The sequence below is a fragment of the Hippoglossus hippoglossus genome, chromosome 22, assembly GCF_009819705.1.
Source record: "Hippoglossus hippoglossus isolate fHipHip1 chromosome 22, fHipHip1.pri, whole genome shotgun sequence".
NCBI lineage: Eukaryota > Metazoa > Chordata > Actinopteri > Pleuronectiformes > Pleuronectidae > Hippoglossus > Hippoglossus hippoglossus.
In genome coordinates, this window is record NC_047172.1 from 7,393,724 (window position 1) to 7,421,544 (window position 27,821).

Genomic DNA, 27,821 nt, shown 5'->3' on the forward strand with positions numbered 1-27,821 from the left:
GAAATAAACGACATGAATTAAAACTGATAAGTGACTAAAATTGGCATTAGTCATATCCTATGGGCTGGGGTTTTAATGGAAATTACCAGGGGCGGTGAAGCTGTTTCATAAAGTATTACCCGCAAAATTGGAAAACATAGGTGATATATTAATGAGTTTACAAGACTGAAGGACAACCAGACCCAGGGGGACGTGTCCTGCTCTCGCCAACACACCAGCACAAGGACATTTTTCAAACCAACGTGGCCGAGAAACAGTTTGAAAAATCACTCGTCCTGTCAAATGAAATTTCCAACATGTTGTCAGATATTTATCGTACAAATTAATTTGTTTATTTATTGTGTTTAGGTTTGTCTGCCCAGTGACTGAGGGTGAATATTATTTATATCAGTAAAATACATTTAGTCTAGTCATTAGTCTGTAAATTGAGATTTTTATTGTAGCCACATTGATGATGATGATAATATGATACATATCCATGTTAAATAAAATAGAATAAATCAATATATTAAAAGAAGAAAGGAGGAGTTGATCAAACAACAGAACAAGGAAAGAAAGAAAATTGAACACATGACATTTTTTATTTCTTCTTCAGACATCATAATCACTCTTTAGAAAAGTAACCTCAGTCTGTACTGCCTGTACAACAAGTGGTGCTCATCTGCATCTGTAGATTGTGTCACACGTTCAGGGAGAATAAAACAAAAACAAAAAAGGCAACCCATTGAAAGCCAGGGGATGAAGAGACGTCTCTCTCAATTTTGTACACTCAAACAAAATCAGTTGCCTTTGGCCTGCTTAGGGGTAGAAGGTGAGGGAAGCACACGAAAGCAGTGCAATTATTCTGCTCTGGCACAACAACAGAGAGCAAAAAGAGCATCAAAGGCTTTTCCTCTGAGCGAAATAGGGCTCCCTCAGAGGAAAAGTGCAACCTGTGTGTGTGTGAATACCAGAGCGTGGACTTCTGGTCCTCTCTCCCGAGACACGAGATGGGAAGGATGCATGTCAGTGTCAGCATTACAATCACTGGGCAGAGCCACTTTGACTCTGTTACATTATAGTAAACAGAACTGTACAGGAAGTCATTTTTTCAAAATTTGTGCCTTGTGCCGTTAGAAAACATGTGAAATTCTTGCTTTCGAATGTAAAATAATACAATTCCTATGAAACTCTTTTCAATTTATCATGTATAGAATGTGTTATATGGAATAGGAAATATGGAATTGTGACTTTCACATATAATTTAGATAGATAGATAGATAATTTAATCAATACAAAATAATCACCACCTGTAATGAGCATGCAAAAGTGTTTCATATGTGTTCAATTTAAGAAATAAAATAAAAATAATAATACACACATGACCTCTGGGCCTGCAAAGTTGTTTGCATGTGTTGCTGAAATATATATTTTTATTTTCACTTTTGATTTTTTTCTGTGTTTATTTATTTATGTTTTTATTATGGATATTTGTAATCATTATAATTTTACTTTGAACAATCTGCTTCGTCAATAGTCTTATTTGGTTTTGGTTTGATTATGGTGAAAACCTGATATTGAGTTAAATAGAAAGAGAAACTCAGTGTTTGATTTTTCTCTCAGGCATCTTAGAGGACGTCTCGGCGGAGAGCAGGGGTCCTTCAGCAACCCGGAAGCTTTGCTCTCACATGCCTCACATGTTGTTGTGGTGTGATTCTGCCTCCTTCTACCTGCTGCTGAGCACTGTCACTAGACACTTAAGGGAAACGTAGGAAGATGAAAGTGGTCGCGTTGATAAGGTAGCCCCTCGTATTTGCTGTAACTGTCTCAGAGATGTGGGAGTGATTTTAGTTTTGTTAGCATAGCAGTGATTCAATCTCAGTTATGGATGTTCTTGTTCCTTGTTTAGAAGAGAGCATCTCTATCCAGGTTCTTTTATCTTTGCATATTAACGCTGCTGCTCCACACACTCCCACATCGCGAACTGTGTCCCGCTGATAACTCATAGTTCTGCATGCTAATGATTCAATGAAGCACAGCCTTACCCTGTGTCTGAGGCTATTTCTCATTCTGTGTTCCAGTGGGGGCAAAGACAGCTGCTACAACATGATGCAGTGTGTCGCTGCCGGCCACCGGATCGTAGCTCTGGCCAACCTGCGTCCTGCCCCCACAGGTGAGGAGGAGGAGGAAGAGCTGCTGGGGGGGTTTAATGTGGGCCAGCCAGCTGCACGTCTGCACACCAGGAAACTCAGAGCTGTGCAGAATCAAACTACTGCACAAAGTTATGTACTAGATTTATGTATGTAGATATGTGTATGCAAAACTAGATTGGGTGCATACCTCCATCAAGATCCAACAGCCCCCTTCAATTCACTCAGGCTGCACCAAATCACACACACTGACAGATGTCACTCCCCTAGATATGTCTGTTTATTTCATTAAGACCCATGAATAATTTCCTGGGAAATTGGTGAAAATGTAAAAAATAAACTATCGCATTGTAAAAGAAAGTGAAAAGTTGAATCCAACCCCTTTGTCCTGATTTGTGCCAACACTATGGGTTCTTAATTGTCTTATGTCCCACCCCTTCAGCAAGTTTTGCGGAAATCGGTTCAGTAGTTATAGCGTAAGCTGCTCTTTACAACACCCCCATCATCTGTAGGCCACTGAGTGACTCCTCTGAAGCAATCAGGATTTTAAAGGAGTTGCTCAAAGGCTTCGTGGTGGTGGGAATGAGGAAGTGATGCTCTCTCATTTTACCCACTCAGGTTAAGTCTGAGGGACCGAACTGATGACCTCACAGTCACTAGACACCATTGCTAAAATATTGAATTGTGAGAAAGCTGAATAAGTCATTTGATGTAGTAACTTTCCAATTAAAATTAATTTGAGTATTTTATCACATTTTCAGAATGACAGAGGTACTTTGGAGTTGATATGTATTTTGATTTGAAAAGTATATACTGTATTTTATTTTTTCCCATATGGATCTTTACTCTACTTAAACTATTCAGTAGTTTTGAAACACAAGTTCCTTTTAAAATCTTCTTCATCATTTCTTATATCTTTAATAAATACAATATTATTGGGTTTTTGACTGTTGATCAAATAAAATCAAAACGTGATGATGTCGCCCTCAGCTCAAAGAATCATTGTTTGGCATCTTTAGGCAGAACAACTACTCAATTTATTGAGAAAATAATCCTCAGATTAATCAATTGTCGTCCTAATCTAAACGTTAACCTGGATTTGTATTCACCCTCAGCTTTCTCACATCCTTTGGACTTTATTAAACTCGTCATCCCTTTCCTCAGAAATGTGATCAATGGCTTATCATCAGACACTCAAACCTCTTTTCATCTTTTTAGCTGCAGATGAGTTGGACAGTTACATGTACCAGACCGTGGGACACGAGGCCATAGATCTGTATGCTGAAGCCATGGACCTGCCTTTATACAGACGCACCATCCAGGGCTCCAGCCTGGACACCAGCAGAAACTACAGGGAGACGGAGGGGGACGAGGTGGAGGACCTGTATGAGCTGCTGCGCCTCGTCAAGGTAGAGAGATACAGTGATGGGATGTTCATAACCTGGGAGTGTGTCTGTCAGCACAGTGGATGCTGCTTCAAATGTGGATTTAAAAACCTGTTGAACAGCATAGCTCAGATTTTTTAACATTGCTGTTTATTTGACTCTTTTGTATGTTACACACAGAAGCAACAAAGCAGCATGTGTCCCCCTGGCTTCTCCATTGCTGCCACCTGTTCAGTTGAAGCTCAGTATCATTGGACTTGGTTCACTTCTTTGCCTTTTTAGTACATTATCCATCTCTCTCTGCCCATATATAAGGTCTGTGTAAAAAAATAGTCTTTTTAAAGTTTATCTCTAAGGTAAGGTAATGTAATTTATCGTTGACTGTGTCATCCGTCATTTGTTTACCTGGTTCTTTAGCGTTAGTAAAGAGACGGGTCGGGTTCGCCAAGCTAATGATGCATCTTTAAATTATGTATCACAACAAAACTAAAAACCTAATACGCTCTTCAAGGTGCCATTTGGATAATTTGTAGAACATCTTAGGCTCTTAGACTGCTTCTGTAATTTGAATTAAATCTTTTTACCAATATTTTTCTGGCATCTTTACTCCTTAGAGCAGCACAATTCTGGATATATAACATCATAAGAGATTAAATTTGACAAGCCTTTTAAACGTATATACATGTATTTTCTACAAATATGTACTTTTGTTTGTGTGCATGTTTGGAAATACTGCGATTTAAAATATATTCTATTATTATTCGCACAGACATTAATTCTTCTATAACTAAACCTACATATGTACAGATATACATAAATTCCACATAAAATAAAACTGCAAAGGGAAACAAGGCAAATAGAACAAATGACATTAATCAGTAAAAGCAAAAAACGTATGTATGTGATATAAGAGACATTCAAGGCTTTTAATCTACTGTGATTTTTATTTGGAATAGTGTTATCCCACCATGTGATTATGTGAACTCACTATCGCAATGCTTTGTTTAATATACACCCAAGTCGTTTGATTGGCCACCGCTGACATTCGCTCGACTGCTTTTTTCAGCGAACAAGCTCTCACAGCGCCACTAAACGTCCCATCTTGGCTAAGGTTCATGACATATGTCACACTGTTGAGATGTTTTACAAGTCACTCTCTGTGGATTCAGAGTCACTTAGTAGCCCATCAGCAGCATCTCAAAGAGGCTCTGCTTGTCGGGCTTCATCTGGCCGGGCTGTACACTAACAGTCCTTAGCACCTACGTAAAGCTGCTCCGGAGATTAAAAAGCCATGTTGGTGCTTTTAGTCTGTCTTATTGAAGTATGTCCTGATTCCACTTTCAAAGTGGAGTAAGTTTTTCTTTTTATGTTACTCTGGGAAAATAGCGTGTGCCTGTTGTATCGGTTTATGAAAGTTTTATGCGTGGAGTTGGAACGAGGTGCCCTTCAACAACTGGCTTCACAGGAAAAACTCCATTCTTTTTTTATCTCACTTGACAGAAGATCAGATGCAAAAATTAATCACCAGGTTAATAATTCATCAAATACCACTTTTGCCAGGACACTGAAAAAAATATTCATTTGAAGCCAAATTATGTATGAGACCTCGGTGGTCCGGTGTGGCGCAGGGTGGCTGACTGACAGGTTTGAGACAACTGCATGTGTGTTTAACACACCGCTGGCACTGCCTGCCTACCTGACTGCCTGCAGCCACCTGGACACACACTTCAACAGCAGCAGCAGCAGCAGCAGCAGCAGCTCTCCCTGCTGTCAGCACAAACCGGGTGTAACACTTCTTTCCCCTCTCCCGCACCCCCCCACCACACACACGTTATAGCTCGGAGCATCAAAATTTAAGGGCTTCTTATGGGATGGAGTTTGTTGTTGAGACGGGAGTTGGCTTGACGTGGTGTAAATGAGCGAGGTGTGGGGGTGCGCGGGTTCTTCCTGTAGGTCCGTGTGAAGACATGTTCGTCCGGAGCCGAGGGCTGCTCCAGGGTCCCTGCGTGTCCGCACACCGCTTCTGTGGCAAGGGCCAGTCAGCCCGCCTCGGGGCATTTCCCGTCCTCTGCCTGACTATCTTTGTTGTCTTCTATATAAATAAATCCCCAGTTTTACACATGCGGCTCGGTGAGGCGGCTCGTGCTTGTTTGTTTTTCTTGTTAGTTTCCTCGTTCACACGGTCAAATTTATGGTATCGGGCCGTCTCATAAGTATTCACAGTCAAATAGCCGACGTGTCTCCGGTGCGTGATGCAATATGCCATTTCTGCCTGTGGTCAGGGCTCTAATTGCAAAGGGCTGCTAATTTCCCATTTCCAGGGCTTCTCTGGTCTGACCTCACCAGTCAGACGGGCCATAGATCACGGCACTTGGACTCCCATGGGGGCTTCTCATGGGCTGGCAGACCTCCAGTCATCTCTCCGTTTACCCCCTCCCGCCGTCATCAACAGACCTGCACCGTAAACAACAGGCTTCCTCTCTCGCTCGCTGAGTGATGTCAACCATAAGAATGCAACTCTCTTATCTCGAATTTCAGGTTACTGCTGCATTCTGACTAGTTGGTAGCTTTACAAACTTGTACCGCTTGCTCTGCATTGCGAATGATGATAAACTCTCAGAGATCAATGAATTCCCAGTATTTAGAAAACTTACACAATTCTGTCACAGCGTCTTAAATCTGCTCTTAAAAAGTCACGGATTACCGTCACGTTCTCTTCCTCAGGTAGTCTGAGTTTACCGTTTCATATTTATACGGAGAATGTTTTTCTTCTCACCATAAAGTTTGTGGTGTTGTTGATTTGTGAAGGGAATAATAGAGGGGGGGGAGAGAAGGGGAGGAAAAAAAACACTTCTTTTGATAATGAGCTGTTAAATTACCCCCACTGAAAAAGAACAGTTTTAGCACGGAAATATGTGTTCTGTTTGGAAAGTGTGATATTTTGAAAGATTCTTTTCTCGCAGTTTGAATTAATTAGAAGTTACAAGATTATATTTGGCAAATGACACTTGAGCATAGATGAAAGAATCCCCCCCCCCTCAGATCCGGAGTTGATGAGTTTTAAGTGGATATTCTTCCCCTTCTTCCTCCTCCTCCTCCTCCTCCTCCTCCTCCTCCTACTCCTCCTTTGAAATGCAAGCAACAGACTCGTAGCCTGAGCCAACAGTGCCATCTACAGACCATTCCCAGAGCTGACGGACCGAGGCAACTCCACACTTTGGCCTCTCAACAGAATGTTTGGAGCCATTCAAAAGATTCAAAGGAAGAGATCATATTCTTCAGAACCATTGTTGATAGAGGAGAAAAAAAAACTCAATTATAATAGGTGGGGCGGGGGGGGGATGAGCCGTCCATCCCCTGGTAGTGGTGATAATGGCAGAATGACAATGTGGCCCTATCCTTGGCCCCTTTGCTCTCATCGCTGGTCGTGTCTTTTGAAGTGTGTAACCTGATAGACATGCGAGCCACGGCATCCCATCCTGCACGGTGCTGATCTTTGAACCCGCTCTTTGAGGGGGAGAAATAACTGTTTAGTCAGCGGCAGTGGGAATCTTTAAATTTTTCGGACATCTAAGAGAATATTTTCATCGAAATGACGATGTCCTTGTTTCCTGTCAGACATTTAAAGTCTGCGAGTTTATAGAATTTGTGTTTCGTGCGTAGCTTAGATAAATACGTTTTCCTTCCTGTTCTGCAAACACTGTAGGTTCTGTGTCTGCACTTAATGTGTGTGGTTGGTCTGCTCCCCTCCGCTGTGATCTGCTGTGATGTGTGATACAGATCAGCAGTGTCAGTCACCGCTGGCTGTAACGCCAGTCCCCCCGAAGGCCTGCAAAACTCCTCATATTAGTCATATCATATCCCTCAAGTCCTTTATCCTCGTCTCTGTGCTCTGTGACCTGACACAGTGGCTCTTTATGCCCCGTGACCCTGCTCGTGTGTGTGCGGGCGAGCGCACGCCTGCGTTTTTCAAGGTCAGGTCAAATCGGGCCTCTGTTACAGGATAACAGGGTTTTATCTCTGCTCTCCTCACACACCTCTGCCTCCTCGCTTCGCCCCCAGTTTGCCTCCTTTCAGCACTCTGCAGCTCCCATCCTCTTTTCCTCTGTCTGAGAAACACCACCGTACGCTGCTACGTTCAAGACGGGTCGAACGTTTTACAACACAAAGGCGTCGCACCTTGAAAGCAGCACGCCCCACACGGCATGAATGCTAGTGAGTCTCCGTAAGATGCAACCGCAGCTTCAATCCCTCGATGAAGTAGATAGATACTATTTAAAAAAAGATAGTGACTCTATTGCAGCAACCCTGCAACCTTTGATCTGATGAATAAAGACAAAGACATTTAAGCTCATTAGAGTGATGAGGAACAATAGACGATATCCGTGCACACGTTTCTTTTCTGCCAGCTCTAATTAGCAGCACCGTGACATCTCTGTCGTGCTCAGACCCGGCTTTGAGAACGATGGAAATGTTACTTTCAAATCAAATTTCCTACTCTGTAATGCATTCGACTTTGTAGACAGAGTTTTTTTTTTTTTTTAATGGGAGCTGATACTGTGGATCGGTTAACACCCAAATTCTTCCCTTCCTGTTTAATCAAGCCAGTTTTTTCTCCAGGAGCTCTATGGGAAAACTCTCGGAGAAAGTGCACTGAGACCTTCGGCCTTTGTAGATGAAACATTCCCTTCTGTTGCTGTGTCTTAAAACACCACGTTTAAAGTGAGATTACGCTCCTTGAACACACACGCTTTCCCTGTTTCTCCTGATACACACACACACACCGATCCTCAGCCACTCCATTATCGACATCAGCAGACAAGAGCGGTGCCCTGTGAGATCGCAGAGGCAGCCTGTCCACAAGTCCAAACATTCCTCTTTTTTTTTTCATTCTTTCCGTCTCCCTCGCTCCTTCTATCTTTCGTCTGCTGGCATCTTTGTCTCCATTGTGTTGTCGTCGCACTTTCATCCGGACCCTTCAGAAGCCTGGCACGGCGTTGTTGCGAGCGCCCTGATGGAGGTGCGTCCCGCTGCGAGGAAAGGAGGGAGAAGGGACCGAGGGAGAGAGAGGAGAAAGAAAGGAGCAGAGAGGAGGAGGAGGAGGAGGAGGAGGACGGCTGGTAGGCAGACAGGCAGGCAGAGGAATCTCCAGTTGAACAAGGAGCTCTGCGGTATTGATTAGGGAGCTGAGGTGTTGTGAGACACGTCGTTGAGGAGGGGTCTGAACTATAAAAGGGGGGGTGTTACAAAATCAAACACACAGCCCTTCTCTGATTACCGGCATGGAGCTGCATTAGGCTTACATCGGGGGCTCAACAGGAAAATGGATTTCTTTAAAAAGCTGCTTAATACATAAATCATGACCTCTGGGGTCACAGCGAGGGTTTAGGAGCTCGGATCAATAACCGAGCTAATGCGAGCTTCTTGCAGCTGGTTTGTGGTGCGGAGAGACCTCTAAATGTTGTTATTGGAAGTAGCTTACAAGCAGCCTAAGACCCGTGGATAATCGCTTTGTAGAAAAGTTTGTTTTATTGCGTTTTCCACTCAAGTTCAGGGCCGTATTTAAATAAATATTTCAGCCTGAGCTACAGTAGAGATTCCTTCAAGCAGCTGACATTGCTCCGTGTCGCCTCCACATGCGACCGCCATTGTTATCTTTTCCCTTTGGTCTGAGACTGCTTGTATTTGTGCCGGTCGACACAGCGGCAGTGGGGCTGAGATTGCAGGCTTGTTTTGCACATGAGGAAGGATAGCATTAGCGCTGAGATAATGGCGCTGTGTATTGTTCGCCGGCCGTGTGGAAGTGGTGGGACAGGATCTATTAGATGCAGGCCCATTTCCCTCCAACTGACTCTAACGGTCCCCGCAAACATTAGATAAAGAGCCTAGCCTCAAGCCTTTGTAATTTGTTTGTATTTTTCTGCTTAATGTACTTTGCTCAATCTTGTTTAGCGATGATGGAAGCTGATAGCCTTATCTCGCCTTGCCAAGGGCATGAGCCACTACCACTGCTTGGTTGAACATTGTTCCAATGAAGAACGTTTATGTGTTTATGGTTGTTTTTTTCTGATTTTTATTTTTGATGCCGGGCGGACTGAGGGTGTATCTAGAGGTTATTTGCATTTGATCTATTGGTTAATATGTTTTTTTATGACTTGATGTAAATAAACTATCAAGGAAATTGTATCGTTGTCATTTCTTCCTTTTATTTGTGCTTTTTCATGTTAACAATTGAGGGAAATTTGTGATTATCTTCTAGTACCGGCAAATTCAAATTCACTCATTTTTATCATTGTGGGTTTCTGTTTCTAAACTGCTGGTATTTTCGATCATCAGAGATACATTTTTAAATCACTCTGTTTGAAAATATATTTTTCAGTCTGCTTCCATCTGTCTTTAAAAAAAAAAAACAGAAATCCCATTTCAAGTTCATCTGAAAATATGAACTTTCATTTATTTGCTGTACGTGTATGCCTGCATGTAAAAATGTGAAGGATGATCCAGTGACGTAAGAAAAACAGAAGTCAACAAGGAGAGTCGACCTGAAATAAAAACCTTTTAGAATTTCACCAGTATCAACAGCTTAGTCAGACCCGACCCCGTCTGCGTCAGAACAGACAGCTGAGGAATAAGTGCCAAGTCTTTCAACTCCCTGCCGTTCATCTCCTCCAAAATTAAGACGGGGTTTTATGTTTTGTTTTGTTTTTTTGAACCAGTCCCCACAAGAAATACAGTTTTCTGGGGGCAGGCCCCATCGCCTCCCGCAGCTAAAGTCATAACCAGCCGTAGAAAAACACTGTCTGGAGTCTGGAGAGTGGGTTAAACCAGCATCGCTGCTATATTTTCTCCTAGTCTGTCTCGGAGGAGGGAAAAGGGGGGAGGAGTTGTTTGGGGGGGTCTGTGATGTCTGCAGGAGCTATGGAGGATAGAGGACAGCAGAGCCAAGAGCCTGGAACCTGACCTCACCAGAAAAACATTTACATTTTGTACTGTGTGTGTGTGTGTGCGTGTTTGTAAGTCACCGACTGTGTGTATATACATGGACATTAGTGCATGTCTGCACATACACCCTGTGGAATAGGTGGTTGTTATGGACCATGAAAAGCAACTGACATGGTTTACCTCTCTGTGGCTGGAGACTCCTCCTTTGATTCTGTCCTTTTTCACTTTCTTTGGAGGCAGCTTCCTGTCTGAGACGCTCAAACGCTCGTACCTCAGCCGAGTGGGGTTGTTGCTGTGACACAGCTGGGATTAGGACTTTTGTTTCATGCCCCACAGAGAACTGTTTATTGGAACACCTTATCCTTTTTAATGGTGAGAGGTGAGGCCCTTAACGTCTGCAGGAAGTTACATGATTTTTCTGTCATCCACAAAGAAAATAAATCCCATAACAGTTGAGTGTCTGGGCGTAGAGGCACAGACTGACAATTTATAATCTAGAAACAACCATTAATATATTGCATTTTTTTTAAAGAGCCAGTAATAACTAAACTTGTGCTTGAATTGCCGGTATTCATGGACATACAGTCCATCGATAAATGACCTTATGTCTCCCTGCTGCTTCCCAACATTTAGTTTTCCATGCGTGCTGATATGGAAAGCCTCCTTGTCCTTGGACTGCTGAAACTAGGGCTTTGTGCTTGCTTTGGCCAAGGCCCTCTCCCTCCCAGCCTGACGACTGGCTGGGTCTGTGTTTACGTAACCATATATATCTGAGAGGAAACTCGTGAAACGTTAATCTCTCTACTTTTTAACCCTGATGAATTTCTACATTTTCCAGCTGTGCGGCATGGCATATTTATGCTCAGGCTCTATCGCTGAAAACAGCTCTGTCATTGTAAATGAATCACTATCCAACACTAAAGAGTGTGTGTGTGTGTGTGTGTGTGTGTGTGTGTGTGTGTGTGTGTGTGTGTGTGTGTGTGTGTGTGTGTGTGTGTGTGTGTGTAAACTTCAGGCGAGGAAACTGTACAAATACAAGCTCAGCCATAAAGAGCTGCACCAGTTCCTTTCATGGATAAAATCCGCAGCTTCTTTTTCATTCTTCTCCAGACTCTGGAATCTGTGCAAGTGAGCCTGTCAACTGACACATTTCTGCGGGTTGATGAGCGTCAGTCTCTCATCGCGTTGATGGGACAATGTCCGATGTCACATCCGCTGTTGACTGGTCACATCTGCGTCGTGGCCTCAGTGGAGGGACAATACTTTCCCCTATTCAGCTTCCTCCCTGCCCCTTGTCGTAACTCTGACCTGCATCATCTCTGGAAGCCGTCGGGGCGTTTAGGTTTATGAGCAGCTGGCGTTGTGAGTAGTTTTGTTTTCCTTATTCCACCACTCTGCACGGTCGAAGATTGACACGTGGTGAGTCACCTCGCCTGCCCATCCACAAGCACAAAGGAAGAGCCCGTCTTTCAGCAGCTGCTTCAAACAGACAGCCCCACCGTTTTACAAAGGGGAATGTCTCTGAAAGCATTCTGGAACCAAGTTGTGCCCGATGTTTGTTTTACAAAGACGTTCGCTAAGCCTGCGTGTCCATTTGTTGCTTTACATTGATGGATCAGACATTTTACACTGTGTCTTCGCCTCAGTTTGTATATATAAGCAGTATATAATATATTTCGAGCATTGGGCGTAACCTATAACATTATAATTGGCCTGCATCCTGTACCTTGTGCACACCTCTTCCACAACCTATCACTCCTCCACCAACTCTGGGAGTCACCTTGGAGTAGAACTGTCTGCACAGAATGATAATGAGAATGCTGATTTAAAACAAATAAGCAGCGTCTCCTCCTGCTAAGCTCACGCTAAGCTTCCTGTCAGTTTGGCATGTCTGAGTTGTCAGGACAGCCCAACACGCCCCGGGACTATGTCCGCATTACATTAAACACAATCACTTGACCCTAGCTGGCCCTGTTCCCTGTATCACATCTACTTGAGCTGCTGCAACAACGAGGTCCAACCCCCCCCCCCCCCCCGTGTTCCCACCATGTCGAGAAACAGGGGGAGAACAATCCCATTACATTACAACGGGGCCGGGGCTGATCTAATGGAGAGAACATTAAAACCATGTCGCGTTCAGTCACTTACTTGATGGATCCTGGAAGAGAGGGATGACGAGGAGGAGAAGGAGGAAGGGATAGGATGCTGCGGGGTGAGAGGTGGCGTCGAAGTGACGGTGCGGACGTGGCAATGGAGAGTGCGTGATGGCACCCCCGACGCCCTTGAACAAACTGTCATTCAAACCACTTAAATTAATTTCCCCACCTTGTCTTCCTCCCCACCTCCATGCCATCAAACACGAGGTCCTGAACTACCTACAGGAGAACGTGGCTTAATAGAAAGTACACGTCAACAACTTAGGAGCGGATAAATAGAGGACTTTCTGCTGGAAATATGTGGCCTTTTGTCTGTAATAGTCGAGATCTGCCAGCTCCGGCTTCCTAGTTGACAGGAAAGGCTGGAGCAGGCATTTTGGAAACCCACCATTTTTGCAGAATGGCTCTTTGTGTTGTTAGGGTGTATAATTAAGATCTCATTGTGACAGCCATTGACAGAGAGCTAATGAGGGTTCTGATGTATTCCATATGAATATGAATATTGAATTTTTAATATTTTATGGCTTTCTAATTGCCGCGAATGCCGTTAATGGCTCTGACTGTTGAATATTACCCAGACTGAATGTTCGGCAACGCGTAAGTACCTTTTCAATCTGAGACTGACAGAGAAAGAAAGCTGCGTTTTCAAGTCAAATTCTTTGCTTAATGATTGTCGTGTATTCTGTGTATCTTTGGGGCAGATACATATCTTGAACGAGGGCATGTCTGTGACTGTGAATACATTTGAACCACTCTTTTCACTCGCTTACGAAGATGAATGTATATATAATTACAAAGTATATCACATACACTACCTTGATATAGAGTTTAATGGCCGTATCGTTTCTTTGTAGAGCATGTCTGCTGGCCTTAATCTTCCCCACAGCTGACATCTTAATAACTCAGCCCTCTCCATCCATTTCCACGGGAGACATCCGGATGTGGGGGAAGGATTAGTTTAATGAATTTGACAATTAGTAACAGAAGTTAATGACTGCATGGGGCTAAGTACCCTGATGGACATGGCTGGGGGGACTGAGGGCTTCCATTGCTCTGGGCCATAGATCCTCATTAATAGCTTTTCTGCCTGGAGGAGAGGACAGGGGAAGCCAGGCCAGGCCTTTGTTTAGTCTGCCTCTGATCGGGCTGCGAGGGAGTTGCGCTGTTGCACGACGTCGTGCCAGAATTAGTCCTGCTCTGGGCATGAGTTAACACAGGGCCGCGGGGTCCTGGATCAGGTGAAGCTTCCTTTAATGAACCAGGGTCATTAAATGTTGAAAAAAAAAGAAAAAGTGACACGGAGTCGAGGCAGCTCTGTCTTCGAATCTTGTGCCAAGAGTCATGAAGAAAGAAAAGTGGTTTGTGGGTCACAGGAGTCCTGATGACCTCTGCCTTGATTTATCGTTATGTTAGCTTCTTACCCGGATCGCACCTCTAATGTAGTCAAAACATCGTTTAGCCAGATAGCTCTCATAAAGATTTTATTATTATTTATTATTATAATGTGCTTCATGAGCTACCTTGTCGCTTTGTCAAGTATTCCTTCTATAAACCATTTTGATAAATTTTTCAGCCACCATAAAATCAAAGTTTGTGTTTTTTATGGCATCATGAATACACATGGAACAATTCCCATAATATCAGTCAATTCAGATTTATATGTATATATCTATGTACCTCTGCTTCACAATAACTTATCCTACCTTTCCCACAGATGATGAGAAAGTATGCGTAGACTTTGTAAAATCACGTCTACAGCAGCATTAGCTGCCCTCTCATTCCTGCCTGTCTCCTGGTGATAGCTATAATGGCGACAAAAACATAACCGCATCCAAAAATAATCATTTTCCAAACTATTTGCCAAAAACATCTCATAGCAAGAGCCTACACTGAAAACAAGAGGATGTGTGAGAAATTTGTCTTGTGTTATCATTAGTGTGGGGAGCAAGCCTGGGTCTGACAAGGCTGCATGACGTCACGTAAATACTGAACTGAACCTCACAGGCCCGAGTACAAGTCCAGAGAGGACGGACACAGACGGAGACAGAGCGACTAAAGCACAAGAGGAGGGTGTTTTTCATTGTGCTGTTGCTCCGATTCTCTCTGGTCCTGTCAGGTTTAAAGCCAAGGGACCAAATTGGTGTTGATGTAGCGAACTTCTTCAACACTCTCATTCCTATCTCTTTTCCTCTTTCTGTCTCCCCTTATTCCACTCTTTACCTCCTAATTTGCCTCTTTAGGAAGTGACAATTGCATTTAGGGAAAAGGTTATCATTGTATTAGAATAGAGTGCTGGCCCTGAGGCTTACCTAGAATTACATGACACCGCCTGCAGCCCCCTTGGGTCTGTGCTGGGCTGAAATGTTATCAGTCTGACTTAATTACTGTCACTGGGCGGAATTGACTATAATGTATATTCCGGTGTTGGACATATTGGAGAGATATTTAAACGTGAGCGCTGAATCCCACATTCTTAAGATCTCTTGGTGATTAACTTTAGGTCAAAGAGTTAAATTTGAGCTGTGTACTTGTCTCTTTGCTTTTAGCTTCGCCTTTATACCTCACATCCTCTGCTGCAGCGTAAACACCACACACATACACGTGTGCGGCCGCACTCACACAGAGCCCATCCTTTATCTGATTAGCTGGCACGCCTACATGGAGCTGTGTGTGTGTGTGTGTGTGTATGTATGTATGTGTGTGTGTGTGTGTGCGTGCGGCACAGTGCGTCGCAGCTCAGCGTCAAGCCCCAGGCAGGGCATGGATTTCATTTAGGAAAGTATCAAAGGTTTACACGCTGTTCGCTTTAATCAGCATGTTTATCAGGCAGAGAAAAATTGCAGGAAGGGACCACAGGGAGGAGGAGGGGCGGGGGGGTTATCTTAAGGACCAGTAGCCAGGGAAATTGATAATGGCTACAAGGTAATTTACTGGAGACTTGTGCATCCCTCCACTGCTCCTACCCTTGCCTCTCATTCTAATTACAGCCCATGTAATGTTCTAATGAATCTGCAGGTGTGTGTCTGTAGGGGAGGGGTGTGTAGGTGGAGAAGGGGGTTGTGCATGTGTGTATGTATGCGGGTGAACATGCAGCTCTCGTGTCGCGTGTGCACGTGTTTGTTTGTGTGCGTCACTCTGCATCAAGCTTGTTTTTAGCGAGAGAAGATTGAACGCATTTCAAGGCTGTGTCAGTATCTCTCGAGTGCATAGTTGTCTCACTGTTTCTGAAATATGAATACGATATGAAAAGCAATTAGATTAGCCCTCAGCAATATTAAAGATACATGCCACTCACAGGCACGGCGCTCCGCTGATACCTTGAGTTGTCACCACGGTTCTGTCTTCCTGCCGGTGTGCGGAGAGGATGGAAGCCACGGCCAAGACCCATTCACCTCCCACACACACTACAAGGCAGATAAGGTCCAGGAACTGCCTTTAGCGGTTCCGGAGCCTCCAGTCACATACTTACACGTGCACATAAACACTCATAGAGTGTTCTTTCACACAGCCATGTACGCAACCCTCCAGGGGATATGGGCTGGGCCATAAAGGCCTTGATACGACCAGAGTGTAAACATCCCCACAGGACTGCGGTGCAGTGGAAGGAAGAGCCGTCAGGAATCTACCGTCTTTGCCTGCGTCAGTTTTCGTGTGTATATGTTAACATGTGCTGGTGTGGTTTTGTTCAGATAACTCTTTGGGTTACCATTGTAGGTTGAGCAAAGAGTGTTTGGCCCCGTGGGACAGTGACATCATATCGCTGTAACAATGCAAGTTGCACATACTGTATAATGGAAAAGGCCAAAAAATGTTTGTGGTAAAGTCGACTCCATCTTTTTCTGCCCACAGGAAAAGGAGGCCGTGGAGGCAGTGTCAGTGGGGGCCATTCTCTCCGATTACCAGAGGGTCCGTGTGGAAAATGTGTAAGTCAAACATACATGCACGTTCATGATTTCTTCAAGTGCACACACATCCACCCACTGCGTTTCAGCCCCTGAACTAACACACTGACGCACGCTGTGGTCCACTGGAGGAAAAGAGAACATCCTCTGTAGACTTTACCTCACTGTGTGTTCCAAACACACACACACACACACACACACACACACACACACACACACACACACACACACACACACACACACACACACACACACTGAGATTTGAGACTAGCCTTGATTTTATGGTGTTGCCCTGTTTTTATGGAGCAATGATTTGAAGAAAAGTAATGAAACTTATATAATACTTATAATATAATTTAATTTTATATCGTGATATAATTGGCATTATTTCGTTAATATAGAATAAAGAAGAATGCACTTTTTCATGGAAATATCAGATGGTTATCCCCTTGTATTTGTTTTATTCATTCTTTCATTACGTCAACAAAGAAGGTTATGTGTTCCCCCCTGTTCGTTTGTTCGTTTGTTGGTTTGTAAGCGAGATTACATAAAAACAACCGGAAAAATGACCATGAAACCCGGTGGAGGGATGTGGTTTGTGTCATGGAAGAACCCATGAAATGTTGGTTTGGATCTGGACCAGGAGGTGGATCCAGGCGGATATCTTTTCACTTTCTTTGACATTAGGAGAGTTTTTCAGTCATCAATACATTTTCACTGTTTTCCAAGTCAATAATTACTGGACCTTGATAAAAAAACAAATCAGGCATAATGAGGGAACTTGGGGTTTTCGGTCCTCTCTTCTCTCCTAGTCACACAAAAGCGTCCTTATTATTAGCAAATATGTTATCCCTTAAAAATGCGAGATACCTATAAACATCTCAAGTACTCATTATATGAATCTACCTACTGTGGACGTGTGTGTCGTGTGAGTCAAGCCACAGCTGAAGATCAAGTTTTTGTTTGTGTTTGTCTCCTCCTTAAAAAAACGCCACTGGCACTGGTCTCAGGTGGGAACATGTGCTGTGGGTCTATCAGGGTGGCAGCTTTCCTGAAAACGGAGAAGGTGCCCAGCCTTGTTGGCTTTGAAGTTCTTCTGGAGCTGGCCAATATTCGGTTTTAACCACTGTGCATCTCCTTCTGTTTTTCAAACCTACCTCTCCCTCTTTTTTTTCCTTTCACCTGTTCCCCAGATGTTTGCGGCTTGGTTTGCAGCCCCTGGCCTACCTGTGGCGCCGAGACCAAGAGTCCCTGCTCTCCGAGATGATATCATCTGACCTCCACGCTATCCTCATCAAAGTCGCCGCCTACGGTGAGTATTTTTTTGTTTTTGTCTCACGCTTTTGTGTCTCAGGCAGCTGGTGAGCAGCCCGGTGTCCCCTCCCTTCTGGTCACCCCCTTTACTTTCTCGGAAGGTGCCACGGTGGTTAAGTAGTGTTTGGCACAGGGATTGAAAGGACAGAATTTGGATAAGTGTGTGATAGGAAGAGGAGAGAGGGGAGGTGGCACCAGAGCAAAAAAGAGAAGACAAGCGGAGTAAGGCCCTAATCATTAATCTGGGGCTTAGCAGCGGTGTTGAGACTTGTGCCAGCGGCAAAGGTATTGAAGCAGAGAACAATATGAAAAGATAAGAGGCACCGAGGGAGGAGGTGCGAGGGAAGTGCACAGTGGTTTTGGGTAGGTGAGGTGGGGGCGGGGAGGAGGGAGGGTTTGGCAGTTGAGAAATAATCACAGTTGATTAGCCCGAACATTAATGCAACCTGTCAATAAGCGACACATGTCGCCATTGTGTGTGCGGAACGCTGCAGTCTCTGCGTGTGCATAGTCCCGGCTACATGGTCCGTGAAGGGAAGATTAAAATCTGGTATCTCTCATTTACGTTTTTTCAAACTGCTTCAGCATTGAGGGAAGAGGTTAATGTGGTGTCACCTGCTCTCTACCTGCCTGTTTTGGAGCCTGAGGAGAGGAAGATCGGATTACTGCATAACAGGAGAGAGTAAAAAAAAAAAAAAAAAAAACTTTTTCTCTTTCTTTTCTCTGGTACATGATGTTAAGATCCCTACCTGTATCTACTTGACAGTGCAGCTGGATCTGCTTTGACGGTGCCAGTGAAAAATGATAATTACGGCCGCAAATAGTTCTTTTTGCTCTCAAACTACTCGTGGCGATACATCATCATGTAGACGTTGTTTACGTGCTGTTAAGTGCTTGTTGTCACCTTTGGTAGCGATCAGTCGAGAAGGGGTCCTCGGCTGACGGATGACCCGCAGAGTCGAGCGCTGCGTTGACAATATTCCGCGCATCTTTCAACACTGCTCAAATAACCTCTCATGAAATGCACGTGTCGAGCCATTTATCATTGGTTCTTTATTTGCTGCACACATTTGTCATTAGTAATGGCTTCATGATTTAAAAAAAACTTCTCGGTAATAAATAATAGTACTTGCCACATGCTCATCAGTGGCGAGATCATGTCAGAATCCATGTTACATGTTTTTCCGTTTCCTTCCGTGCAATTATAATTATTGTTTACTAGTCAGAATTAATTCTTACTTTAACCTAGAAGCAGATAAGATCACTGTTTGCAGTTATTAGTGATAAATCAATCATAATGCCCAATTACTCTTCTGGTATAAAGTGCGTGTGGAGAATGCTCTCCCTTAAAGACCTCAGTCACCCTGCACCCCCGCCAACCTTTAAACACAACTATGTCTAAAAGCAAATTCTCTGCATTTTTTGGAAGATTATAATTAGAAAGGAAAATCACCTCGGGTGCCTTCGCATGTGTATCTTGGCCTCCCCTCTGTATGTGTTTGTGCAAGTGTGTGTGTGTGTGTGTGTGTGTGTGTGTGTGTGTGTGCACATGTGTGTTTTGGCTACAGGTAAAAAAGAAAAGATCTTATCAGCCCTGACTCCTCACCTGTCCCCAGGCAGTGGTAATTAGAAAGGAGAGAATTGAATAGGGGTGCAAGGAGCGCCCGGGGCACTTTAGGCCGCACTCATATAATTGCAGCTTTGGTGGAAGCAGTTCTGAGCGGTGAGGTGTGCTGTTTAGGGGGAGATTGGGTGACAGAAGGGCGTACCCGGTGGCCTTCGGTGTTTGTGTGTGTGAGAGAATCAGAGGACGAGTTCAAGGGATTTACTCGTGCAGACCTCACGAGGAGAGGGAAAAACACACGACTTCTCACAGGGCAGAGGTTAAGTCCGCCTGTGAACCGACAGCCAAAACAGCTTATGATATTCCGCGGTGGCATGAAAATGGGTTTCGGTGGGTGGGTGAATAGAAGGAAGTCCTTCAAGATTAATATACCTTCATTAGGTACTCAAAAAGACAGGTGGAAATTAGCGGTGAATGGATAAAGAGGAGAAAAAAAAAATACCGTCTTTCTTTCTTACGGGAGGATATTTTCCTTGATGACAAATCCCTGCGGTGAAAAGACAGCTGTCCAGATGCGGGATGATCCTCTAAGTGAATTCTACGCAAGTGTTCGTTTGCGTGCTGATGGCGGGGCTAACACTTCAAAAGAGAGAAAGGAGATTTTAGTTTCTGAAGATGCCAGATTGCACGTATAGGGAAGTGAGTTCAAATATCTGAGTCTAAGCCTGTGAATGTCATGAAAGTGCTTCTAATGAGCAAAAAAAAAAGAAAAAGCAAAGCATTTGGCTCACGAGGGAGATGTATATTTTTGTTAGGGAACTGTCTCCTTATAATGCAAAATCCCTCACGCTAACCATGATAATTGGCAATTGCACGAGCCCCGATTAAATATTCATGTAATTAGTTAATTGATTGATTAGTGCAGGTGTATGTGAGGGCACAGGTTCCGCGGTTAATTGGTCCTCAGCTCCGGAGATAATTGGCATGTGTGAAATCAAGGTCCGTCCACGGGAAAACCTTTCATCGCCGCGTGATCTTTTCCCCTTCGCACGAACGCAGCCTTTGTGCTGCGGGGAGGAGGATTCACGTCACACACATTCCCTCCGATCACCTCATCCACTGAAGGGACACAGGATGTAATTTAATATTTACTTAAAGGACAATTAATGTTTTATACAGATTTGACTGATTATTGTGCCATTGTTGAAGGTAATGAATGGGCGTTTCCATTGATTTTTCATTATCCACTGTATATTAAAGTGTGTTGGAGTTGGTACCTACGGTAGATAGAAGAAGACGTGTTTTCAAGATTAGAGCATGATGATCAGGATTCAGACTCTTTATTAAGTGTCTCTGCTAAAGAATGAGATGCAATTTACTCCTGAAATGAAGTGCACTGTCCTCTTACCCAGGCCAAATTGACATTTCGTCATTTCAGTTAATCAATTCATATTATCTGTTGTCAATTTTTGTACCTCAGTGAAGAACTGAAGCTCTTCTTCCAGATTTAAAGAGTTAAAGGAGTTGACTCATGGTGTTAGTTAAACTGGGGTCTGTATGTTTAGCTTCCTGCTTATTTTTGGGCTTAATTATTTTGTGAAATTTAAAACAACCAAATCAGAATTTAATTCCAGTGTCAAGTGGATGTACTGATATGTGTACAAATAATGAGAAATATTGGTTTACCACCAGTTCTTGTCCAAAACCTGAATATATTCAGTTTACGATCACCCGGTGTAATGAAAAGCAGCAAGTTCTCACAATGGCGAAGCTGTGATATGAATCTTGACTGAGAAGATTAGTTAAATTAATTTAAATTAATTAATTGTCTTTCACTTGACTAATTGATTTATAGACTAATTGTTTCACATTTAATGTCACTGAATCCATTAACTATTTCTTAAGACAGATTTAGCTTTTTTTTATTACTCCTAGTTTATTGAATTATCTTTGTTTTCTTATGTGTGTATTCTTAATATGACTGGAAATGAACAGACAGAGCGATGAACAGAGGAAAACAAAGTTGTGATTACATGGTCAGCACTTTAAAAGCCTCATTCCTCTTAGCCATTGATTTTTATTGAAAAAATTCATATAATATTCCACAACAAGAAAATATACATATAACCGGATACCTAAGGAAATGAAAGAAAGTTCCTAGACAACTATTTAAAGGCTGCTGCACACTAGAGGATAATCGGGGAAATTTTAGACCTGCTCCTCTTAATGCTACCGATTGAGTCTGGGCCTCCCAGATCTCGAATCATCTCTGAAAGAAACCTGCAATAGCGAGAAAGAGAGCCAGATGTTGCGAGTGCTCCACACTCCACTTCAGAAAGTGGCGGCAAGACACCTAAAAGTTGTTTGCCAACCGCCATAGAGCAACTGAAGAAGAGGAAGATATCGCAGGTTTCTGTGAGATTTCAAGTCTCTGGAATCGCTGCTGTGAAATCATTTCCTAACAACGGCAGGTCTGTGGTCTGACGTTCTGGCCAAATCATCCACTCTGTGCGTTCTGATGATTATAAGATTCAAAATCGGTTAAATCTATCATTATGTTTGTTGGTGTCCCATGTTTTTAAAATCGTCTAAAACAGTCTTAACCTTAGTACAGGGGTCACAGTTGAGTTTGATGTCTGGTAGTTGTAAAAATAAAAGTGAACATGTCCTGTTCAGTGTGTACATGTTAAGTTTCTCCCTTTTGATTCATTGCACCGAAAATATTTCATCCTAAAGTGATCCCTACACATTTCGCGCCGCCTATTTCTTCTGTTCACAGACACTGAATTTCAGATAAGAGTCTGACAAATTTCACATATAACCTTAATCTTATCATCCTTTGTACGGCGCCGCCTCCTTCCCCCTCTTTCTTCCCTTCCGTTCTGCATTTCTCCATCTCTCTCTCTCTCTTCGCGAAGATTAGGTGATTGTGAACAGCCATTGTTTTGGCGCGGGTCTTTGAGAGTTTCGTTTAAAGGCTGATGCAGCTCACCTACTGGGGAGGAGATGCTTATTTCATCCGTTTAAAGGCTAAAATGTTACACATCATGGATCCAATTTTCTCTGCCTTTTCTCTCTGAAGGCAGGGATTAAATCCGAGCTGTCAGCCGGCACGCCAGATCTCAAGACAACCCGCGGATGTCTGCGATACTGCGCTCAGCTCCGTTCAGACAGTATCTGCAATCTCCCGGCTTTTTAATTTAGCATTAGACTCAGTAGGCAAAAAAAAACAAAACAACAAGCAGTTTCAATTAAATAGGAAACTGGCTGCTGTGGGTTTACATGAATCAACCTCTTCAAGGTGGGAAAAGGCCAATGATGATCGTTAAAAAGAATCAGTGCAGAAGTGCGCTCTGGAAATAATTGCCATTGACTTCTTTACGGGGAAGCGGAGTATTTTCTGTTCAGACGTGGAAGATGTTTTCTTTCAGCTGAGAACTTTGCCTTTTGGTTCAAAAATTGCAAATTGAAAGTGAATTTTTAAGCACAATGAAAAGGGCTTTCCCGATTCCACTTGTTATTGCAAACTTTCCGTGATACGGTTAACACCTATTGTGTCTTTTCAAAGTTTTTACCATAAGTTTCATACCTCAGTGTAAAGACAAACCTGGTTGTCTGGTTTTTCCCGGCGAACTTTTTACTCCTCGCTAATTTCAACCCCTTTAAATGTCGACAAGGTTTTTTCTCCCTCATTACTGGACTCCCCCGGTTTTAAAGTTCACTGAATTAGATTGGAGTTTATAGGATAATACGAGGTAAAAAGCTCTTTTAAAGGAGAGCCATTGCTCTCCGTCTCTCTCCGGGAAACTCCCCTCTCTCAGAAGAGAGGTCCTGCTGTCTCTGGCGGCGGACTAATGGCGGCTTCTAGTGGGCTTATTTGGGTTTAATGTGGCATAATGAGGTTAGGTAATTGGGTTTAGGTCAAGTTGTAAAACAGCTTCCGAGGAGACAGAGATGTGAAGATCATGTAAATGAGTGGTGTTAGATCGCTGAAGGCTCACACCAGTGGCCACTCAGAGACTCCTGGAAGCAGGTATTGCACAAGCGCGAGCTCGTTTTCCGCGGCTCCTCGTCTCCAAATGGCTGCGGTAACCTTAAGTTAGTGAGGAGCATCAATTAGGAAAACACTCGTACAAGTGCTAAGTGGTCTTGGGAGGAATGCCTCCACGGTAATGCCACCCTTGTATCATTTTATCACTCACTCCTGTCTTCCTCACTTTCCAATGTCCTCTCCTCCTTGTAAATATCAAATCATGTATCATATATTATTTAAGAGCAGGGAAGTTAATTAACATATTAAAAAATGTGGCATCCCCTCAGCAATTTGGAGCCAATTATTAAAATTTGTTAAAAGGCATGACTAATTAAAGAGGATATTTAAATGGGATTGAATTTTAATGCTTTTTTTCCCTCCTCTCCTTCCTTATTACCTTTGTGGCAGGGTTAAGATGAGAGGATGTTGAGATTAGATATTCTCACACTAATTAAGACCACCGATCCCCTGGGAAGAGAATAAGGGCCTTGCTCATTCTCTCCCCTCCACACTCTCCCTCCCTCCCTCCCTCCCTCCCTCCCTCCGCCGCGGCCCTCCGTCTCTCCCCCCGCAGCGCTGGACCGCCGGGGCCCCGGAGGAGACACACAGCTGGGATTAAGATGAACTGGGGATGGGATGCGACGTCCTTCCTTCACCTCTCCTCTCCCATCCCCTGCTCCCCATGGGGCCCCCGCGGATGACACATTAACCTTTGAGGCTGTCAGGCCATGAGAAAAGAGAGATTCTCACATTACAATTAACTTTGTTCCTTTAATTAAACACATGCGCGTGCCGATGAGCAGAACCACGCGGCGGCGCCTCCCAGTAGAGGAGAAATTATTAGGGATGATCCTGCAATATCTTGTCCAATTGCGATGGCAGTACTGTCACAACTGCACGTCACCCCGTATAGGTCATTACTAACTTGTTAATGATTATGTCAATCAATTACAAGGCAGCCACAGAAAAGGAGAAAATGGAAAGAAATGTAGAATAAGGCATTTCACCGCCAGTCACCGTCATGATGTACTTTTTATTTTTAGATTAACGCATAGGCCTTTTACAATAAACACAGGGGCAGGAGGCTATTACTGCTCACTTTGGGACTTCCTAAGATTTAGCACTTTACATTCACGTCCTGTTATTATTGTTCCATTCTCTGTAAGAAGCACCTGGTACTTGGGGCTTTTGTTTTCTGTTTTTGTTGGAACAGTGTACACACTTTGTGAGGGAAGATGTTTACGAGGTGAGAGGGAGTTCATGTCGTGGTGCCATGTCATCAGGAACAGTCGTCTGGACGTCAAAATCCGGATTTGGCATCACGGGGGAGAAAAAACCCTCCCATGCTCAACAAGCTGGGTAGGGTGGACACTGCTTAAATGCACCATCAAGGCCATGGTCTACATCTGAATATTGTATTAAAATTGTAAAATACGGCTTTTACGTCTATTTCTTTAGCTGGTTATTAGTTTTTTTTTTCTGTTTGCCGAGTGAGGGCCAGCGAGCTTGTACTTTCAGAGTGTGCCACCACCGGGTGTGCACACAAAGCTCCCCCCTCCCCCTCCCCCTCCCCCTCCCTCCCTCCCTCCCTCCCTCCCTCCATTCTCTCCCGTGCCGGTGACTCACTTCCATGCACCATTTCAGGGGAAGGGGAGGGAAAAAGGCAAATAAACAAGATCTCTTTTCAGAGTTTATGTTCTCAAAGGGAACGAGATGTGGGGGAGCAGCAGGCAGGGAGGAGAGGGGGGGGGGGTCTGTGGCCAGCAATTTGAAAACTGTTGCCCTTACCCGGAGAGATCTGTGTACACTACTCGCAAAGTCAAACAAATAGATCCAGGGTGCAGGTTTACGTGTGTGTTTGTGCGACTGCCCGTAAACCTCCTTGCCTGTCATCTTCAATCACTGTTCTCTGTTCCTGATCAGACCTCTCTCTCTCTTCCTCTCCCTCTCTCTCCTTCTCTCTTTCCATACATGTGTCCGTGTGCGACGGTGTTTGTGTGTCTTTCTGTCTTTCTGTGCCTATTTCCCACGTGGGTGCCAGGCCTGGATCCGGAGAAGCACTTGGGAAAACCTCTGGCTGACATGGAGGCCTATCTGAAACAGGTCACTGATACTTCCATGCGTTTCCATGTGTGCAACACTTAACAACACTATATATATATATATATATATATATATATATATATATATATATATTTGTATTTCTCTTAAATTTTTTGTTTCAGGATAATTTATTGTAAGAAAATTTGTCACACCAATTACATTCTTGTACATTTACTGGCTTTATCACAGTGTTGCACTTGCTTTTGGTATTTGTCTCTTAAACTGGTCTCAAAAAAGCTTTTTCAAACTAAAGGGCTGAACGATTACTTGTATTAAAATTGTGATCTTGATTCTCACCTATATGCGACCTCATTACTAACTGTATTTTAATTTGGAAAATCAGCTGCATCAAAACACACTCATACTTTTACTTAAATAATCTAAAGCACCCCACAATGCTGCACTATCTTTGCTTTCTCCCTCAACTAATGACAACGTGGCACATGATAGAAAAAAACGGCAGGGAAAATGAAGCGATTAAATAAAAAGTGGCAAAAAGAGTTATGAATAAAATACATTTTAAAAGCGAAAAAAAACTAAATGAATCCAGAAGAAAACCCTGGTGATTACAGGACAGAATCATGATCTCAATTCTAAGCAAGAAAACCCTGATACTCATTTTTTCCAGACTCGTACAGCTCAAATAAACTTTAGTTTGAACATGGAGACACTGTAGTCACATAAAACTGTTTAAATTGCTTTTTGTTGTGTTTAAATGAAATGCAGGAATGTGTGCGAATTTGAATAAGATGTGTTGTTTTCAGCTCTCTCAGAAGTACGGAGTCCATATTTGTGGGGAAGGAGGAGAATATGAAACCTTCACCCTCGATTGTCCTCTCTTCAAAAAGAAAATTGTTATGTGAGTAAAGCACTGTAAACTATAAACGCACAAGTGTTTGTCTTTTACAGCGTGTGGCTGCGTCAACTTTGTAAAGTTGTTTTTTTTTTGCCGACAACACACAGAAGTTTTGTTTGTGCGTTCGTGCAGTGATGCAGCGGAGACCGTGATCCACTCGGCAGATGCCTTCGCTCCAGTCGGCTACTTGCGCTTCACCGAGATGCACACCGAGAACAAAGACAGCGTGAGTCGAGCTTCTGAAAGAATCCACGAGTGTAACTTGTTTCGCAAATAAGACCAATGCCTGTTCGATGCTGGATCAATAACTCAACAACAAAAGTTTGGAGTTTGCTTTGGGGTTGATTACTTTAAACCCACTCTGAGGGCAAAAACAAACACAAGAACAAAACCCTTTGGTGTCTGATAACTTTGTTGAGGAGGAGAGATACACAGCACTGTAGGGCAGAGTTCAGATCGACCTCCAGAGGGCCAATCTCTCTCCCACACTCGCTTGCTCTCGGTCTCTCCCTCCATCCCTTGCTCTCTCTCCTCTAGCCCCACATGGCCTACTTTGACGTCTGCAATATTCACTGCAGCCTGAAACTAGGCCCGGCTTAATAAACATGTCCGCTCACATTAAGGCGCTTTGCATTCAGGTAGCTGGCTTCGCAGACACAAGCAGTGGGTTGCAGAGAGAGGCGGTAGGGAATGGCTTTTGGTGTATGAGAAGGAGCTGGATGAGGGTTCACTGACTGGAAGGGTGCCACTAGGAAACATGGGGCTTCACTCGCAAGAACAGAAAAACTTCCAATACCATCGTAGATTGACATTGACCTCGTTTATGTGCACTTCCGATTTCCAAATGATCTGCTTTAATAAGACACCAGCTGATGCTTGAAGTGCGTGCCGTTGTATTTGCTGCAGCGAGTCGCGAGTGTCAGTGTTACATTGAGGGATGGCGCCCCGCCTGTAGATCAACATGTCTCCAGGGTAAAGCATGTGATTTGCACATGTGTTTCTTTGCACATCACACAATAATACGTTCAGTGTTTGTATATGTGCAATATGAGAGTGTGCGTTGCTGTTTGTAGCCCTGCGTGCGTTTGTATAAGTGTGTGTCTGCATATTGGTTGGGGGGCTGGGGACTGTTATGGACAAAAAAAACATACCCCCATCCCACAACCTCCGTGACCCTGCAGCCTCACTCCCTACAGCTATATATTTTTTCACCCCCCCCCCCCCCCTCGGTGCTGCTCCCACCCCCATCGCACAAACACACACACAAACGCTGCCACAGTCCCCCCCCCTAGGTTTCTGTTGGAAGAGCAAGGGAGATCCAGGGTCTGCGAGGGGTGGGGGGTGGTGTCGGTGCGGTGGGTGGGGGGGCAGGCAACCAGGGGAGAACCTGCCCTGCTTCGGCCTTCTGAAGCTCTTCTCGTCAGGGTGACAGATCCG

The 27,821-nt window shown here is 43.8% G+C and overlaps 1 protein-coding gene across 1 annotated transcript in view; it reads left to right on the forward strand.

The window, feature by feature from the left end:
- Positions 1 to 1,630: 1,630 nt before the first annotated feature.
- Positions 1,631 to 27,821, forward strand: part of dph6 (diphthamine biosynthesis 6) — a 60,123-nt gene continuing 33,932 nt past the window's right edge. The window contains 8 exon segments of the mRNA XM_034576450.1: positions 1,631 to 1,778; positions 2,061 to 2,152; positions 3,354 to 3,538; positions 16,462 to 16,535; positions 17,708 to 17,826; positions 25,467 to 25,528; positions 26,293 to 26,387; positions 26,517 to 26,610. Of these exon segments, the coding sequence (XP_034432341.1) occupies positions 1,756 to 1,778; positions 2,061 to 2,152; positions 3,354 to 3,538; positions 16,462 to 16,535; positions 17,708 to 17,826; positions 25,467 to 25,528; positions 26,293 to 26,387; positions 26,517 to 26,610 (744 nt within the window). The 5' untranslated portion in view covers positions 1,631 to 1,755.